This window comes from Acipenser ruthenus, unplaced genomic scaffold (genome assembly GCF_902713425.1).
Source record: "Acipenser ruthenus unplaced genomic scaffold, fAciRut3.2 maternal haplotype, whole genome shotgun sequence".
Classification (NCBI taxonomy): Eukaryota; Metazoa; Chordata; class Actinopteri; order Acipenseriformes; family Acipenseridae; genus Acipenser; species Acipenser ruthenus.
In genome coordinates, this window is record NW_026707449.1 from 12,501 (window position 1) to 17,500 (window position 5,000).

A 5,000-nucleotide genomic window follows, 5' to 3' on the forward strand; every position below is an offset into this window, starting at 1 on the left:
GACACACACACTGACACAGAGACACACACACAGAGACACACACACAGACACAGAGACACACACACAGAGACACACACACTGACACAGAGACACACACACAGAGACACACACACTGACACAGAGACACACACACTGACACACAGACACAGAGACACACTGACTGACACACACAGACACACACACACACAGAGACTGACACACACACACTGTCACACACACACACAGACACAGAGACACACAGACACACACAGACACACGCACTGACACACAGAGACTGACACACACAGAGACAGACAGTGTGTGTGTGTGTGTGTGTGTGTGTGTGTGTGTGTGTGTGTGTGTGTGGCTCCTCTCTCTCATTATCAGTGACACTGTGTGTGTGTCTCAGTGTGTGTGTGTCCGGGTGTGTGTGTGTCTCAGTGTGTGTGTGTCCGGGTGTGTGTGTGTCTCAGTGTGTGTGTGTCCGGGTGTGTGTGTGTCTCAGTGTGTGTGTGTCTGGGTGTGTGTGCGTGTCCGGGTGTGTGTGTGTCCGGGTGTGTGTGTGTCTTAGTGTGTGTGCATGTCCGGGTGTGTGTGTGTCAGTGTGTGCGTGTCTCAGTGTGTGTGTCCGGGTGTGTGTGTGTGTCTCAGTGTGTGTGTGCGTCAGTGTGTGCGTGTCTCAGTGTGTGTGTGTCAGTGTGTGCGTGTCTCAGTGTTTGTGCGTGTCAGTGCGTGTCCGGGTGTGTGTGTGTCAGTGTGTGCGTGTCCGGGTGTGTGTGTGTCAGTGTGTGCGTGTCCGGGTGTGTGTGTGTCAGTGTGTGCGTGTCCGGGTGTGTGCGTGTCCGGGTGTGTGTGTGTCAGTGTGTGTGTGTGTCCGGGTGTGTAACGCATTTCTATAACCCAACATAACACAGTCACTCGGAAAAGCGTCGGGACTGAAAGAAATCTGCCGTCAAACCCCAGAGACGAGCCGCCGTGTCTCGTTTATTTCACTCGACGTGTGCTGGCATCGTTATACCGCCATCCCTTTCTACCGTGCTCCTCTCTCCATCCCTCCATCCCTCCATCCCTTTCTCCATCCCTCCCTCTCTCTCCGGTCAGTTTTAGCCCCCGGATTGCAGTGTATTCTGCGATTGGTTGCGGGGAAAGCCTTGGCGACTGTGTCTGCATGAGAGAGAAAGGGGGAGGGAGAGAGAGAGAGAGAGAGAGAGAAAGGGGGGGAGCGAGAGAGAAAAAGAGAGAGAGGAGGAGGGGGGGGGAGCGAAAATAGCAAGGCGCTCGCACACAGGAAAAAAAGATGGCTGATGAATTCGCTGCAAAATGATTCAGACAATAACATCGGATCGCCACCCTGGAAAGAGGCGAGAACTGTTGATTAAACTGAGAGATCGGGAAAAGAAACCGGCGGAGGAGAGGAAATAAAAACAAAACGACATAAAGAGAGAGAGAGGGAGAGACGGAGACAGACCGAGAGAAAACAGAGAGAGAGGGAGAGAAAGGGAGAGAGAGAGAGAGAGCGGCTAAAGAAAGAAAGAACGATTCTGGAGAGCCAGCGAAGCACAGCGAAGCACAGTGTAACAAAGTAGCGCGTTTTGCAATTAAAAAAACAGTTATCTTATTATTAGGAGAACATTATTATTATTATTATTATTGTTATTATTATTATTATTATTATCATTTGCATAACTGCAGGCCTCTCAGATCGAGGAGAGGAAAGAGAGGAGGAGAGAGAGAGAGAGGGAGGAGAGGAGAGGAGAGGACGCACCACCATCCTTCTGACGAGGAGACTGCTTGAAAATTATTTTTTTTAAATAACGATATTATTGTAGCGGGTCGGTTCGGTCCAACGGAACCGCGACTCTCTCCATGGATAGGAATTATCCAGGGGCCGGGTTCGGTGATCTCAGCGGCGGGGGAGGATGGACCTACGACCGTTCTGCAAAAGCGAGGTATTTCAAAAAAAAAAACATGATATCATTAAATAAATAACTAATATAATTTTTTAAAAAACATCCCCATATTAATACAGCGATTTCAAACACCGCGGCGATGCACATCGCGATACAGAAACCCTGTTTGCAATGCATTTTTAAAAAAACCAGTCATTGCATGATTTATAATTTTAAACAGACGTGAATAATATTAATATGCACATATTTTTGCACGCTGCGCATTTATATATATATATATATATATATATATATATATATATATATATATATATATATATAGGTGATAGACACGGACTGGTTGGGATGGCGGCGGGGGGGGGGCGAGGCTGGTTTTATTAAAGGGGTCGCTGAGGGTAGAATGAAATTATAATTTATTTTCGTGCAAAATGAATCGTTTATTTTGTCACCCATAATTGTCACCGATGGAAAAATAAAAAAAAAACTGCTACAGATTAAATTTGTTTTCGCATATTTAAATTATTATTATTATTATTATTATTATTATTATTATTATTATTATTATTATAGTGGCATAGGTGGCATAAATACACACACGCATCACACATACGTAATAAATAATTAGCAACGTCGTCTCCCTTTTTATTTTTTTCAAAAGAAAATACACGAATAAATAAAGCCGGTGGATATTTTCTCTTTTTTAAAAGCACGCAATCGAAGCGAAACTTCGAGACACAGAGACAGAGAGAGAAACAGAGAGACGCACGTCTGCGTTATAAGAAGAAAAGAAAAAAAAAAAACACAGACGTGCCTTGCGTTTAAAAACAGTTCAATAATAATAAAATAAACAGGCTTTTTTTAAAAAAGAAATGGCAGCTGGGGGGTTTTATTGACTAACAAATCCGTTTCTTATTAGTTTGGTTTAGTTATTTTTTTTAATTTAAAATCGTGTTGCTTTTTCAAACTCTCTGGGAAGGAGGGAGAGATCCCGCTAGACAAACACAAGGCCCTATATATATATATATATATATATATATATATATATATATATATATATATATAAAAATAAACCCATTTTGTGTTTTTCTTAACAAATCTGTACGTCCACTCGTCTTTATTTTACACTGCGTAGCCTCAACCGGCAATAAATAAATAAATAAATATATATATATATATATATATATATATAAACAGCTGACGTATTATGCATTTTTAACAATACATAAATAAAAAACATATATATGTAAGCTCTATATAACAATAAATAAATTAAAAGAGATAAAAAATACATAGATATTTTATGTATTTAAACAAAATGGTAGTACGTCAGCTTTTTTGAAATATATATATACGGTATCTATAAATATGTACGGTGTGTATTAATATGTAAATGTGTACGGTGTGTGATGTGTAAAACAAACCCCTTATTATTATTATTATTATTATTATTATTATTATTGTGATATTAAATCACAAGAGAGCGAAATTCAGAGGTGGGCCGCCGGTTAGAGTTTTTGTTTGTCTTCCGTGAAAAAAATAAATAAAATATCGTCGTAACTGACAGAGAAAGGGAAATATTTTGAAAATAAACACTTCACCTCCCCTCCCCTCTTTTTTCTCTCTCTCTCCATCCCTCCCTCCCTCCATCCCTCCATCCCACAGAGAAAGGCCTACTACTTCTCGCAGTGCGGCGCAGCCCGGCCGCTAGATTTTTAATCTGCCCGCGGTGTCGACAAAGGACAGCGGCGAGGCACGCCGTGTGACCCGCTGAACGCGCATTGCGAGATGTTTTTGGCAGCCGTTGTTTTTGTTTTGTAGTTTTGGTTTTGGTCGGTGAACCTCGTTAAATAAACACGCTTTTCTGTCGACCTACCAGTCTGTCATATCTGTCTGTTTTGTGTGTAAATAACAAAGGAGATCGCCTTTCTCGAGTGTTATTTAACGCGGCCATTGTCAGTCACTTCAAATCTGTCAATATTATTATTATTATTATTATTATTATTATTATTATTATTATTATTATTATTATTATTATCCCTTCTTCAGCTGTGTATGTTATCTTTCAAGAAGTCTGTCTGTCTGTATCTATCTATCTCTCTGTCTCTATCAATCTGTCTATATCTGTCTGTCTATATCTGTCTGTCTGTCTGTCTGTCTGTATCAATCTGTCTACATCTGTCTGTCTGTCTGTCTGTATCAATCTGTCTCTATCTATATCTGTCTGTCTGTCTGTCTGTATCAATCTGTCTCTATCTATATCTGTCTGTCTGTCTGTCTGTATCAATCTGTCTACATCTGTCTGTCTGTCTGTCTGTATCAATCTGTCTACATCTGTCTGTCTGTCTGTCTGTATCAATCTGTCTACATCTGTCTGTCTATATCTGTCTGTCTGTCTGTCTGTCTGTATCAATCTGTCTACATCTGTCTGTCTGTCTGTCTGTATCAATCTGTCTCTATCTATATCTGTCTGTCTGTCTGTCTGTATCAATCTGTCTACATCTGTCTGTCTGTCTGTCTGTATCAATCTGTCTCTATCTATATCTGTCTGTCTGTCTGTCTGTATCAATCTGTCTATATCTGTCTGTCTGTCTGTCTGTATCAATCTGTCTATATCTGTCTGTCTGTCTGTCTGTATCAATCTGTCTCTATCTATATCTGTCTGTCTGTCTGTCTGTATCAATCTGTCTATATCTCTCTGTCTCTATCAATCTGTCTATATCTGTCTGTCTATATCTGTGTCTGTCTGTCTGTCTGTATCTATCTCTGTCTATCTATATCTGTCTGTCTGTATCAATCTGTCTGTATCTCTCTGTCTCTATCAATCTGTCTATATCTGTCTGTCTATATCTGTGTCTGTCTGTCTGTCTGTATCTATCTCTGTCTATCTATATCTGTCTGTCTGTATCAATCTGTCTATATCTGTCTGTCTGTCTGTCTGTATCAATCTGTCTACATCTGTCTGTCTGTCTGTCTGTATCAATCTGTCTACATCTGTCTGTCTGTCTGTCTGTATCAATCTGTCTCTATCTATATCTGTCTGTCTGTCTGTCTGTATCAATCTGTCTCTATCTATATCTGTCTGTCTGTCTGTCTGTATCAATCTGTCTACAT

General features: G+C 40.7%; 1 protein-coding gene across 1 annotated transcript in view; it reads left to right on the forward strand.

The window, feature by feature from the left end:
* Positions 1-1,205: 1,205 nt before the first annotated feature.
* LOC131727315 (proline-rich protein 12-like) overlaps positions 1,206-5,000 on the forward strand; it is a gene marked incomplete at its 3' end in the record, with an annotated part of 12,740 nt that continues 8,945 nt past the window's right edge. The window contains 1 exon segment of the mRNA XM_059018836.1: positions 1,206-1,928. Coding sequence (XP_058874819.1) covers positions 1,846-1,928 — 83 coding nt within the window.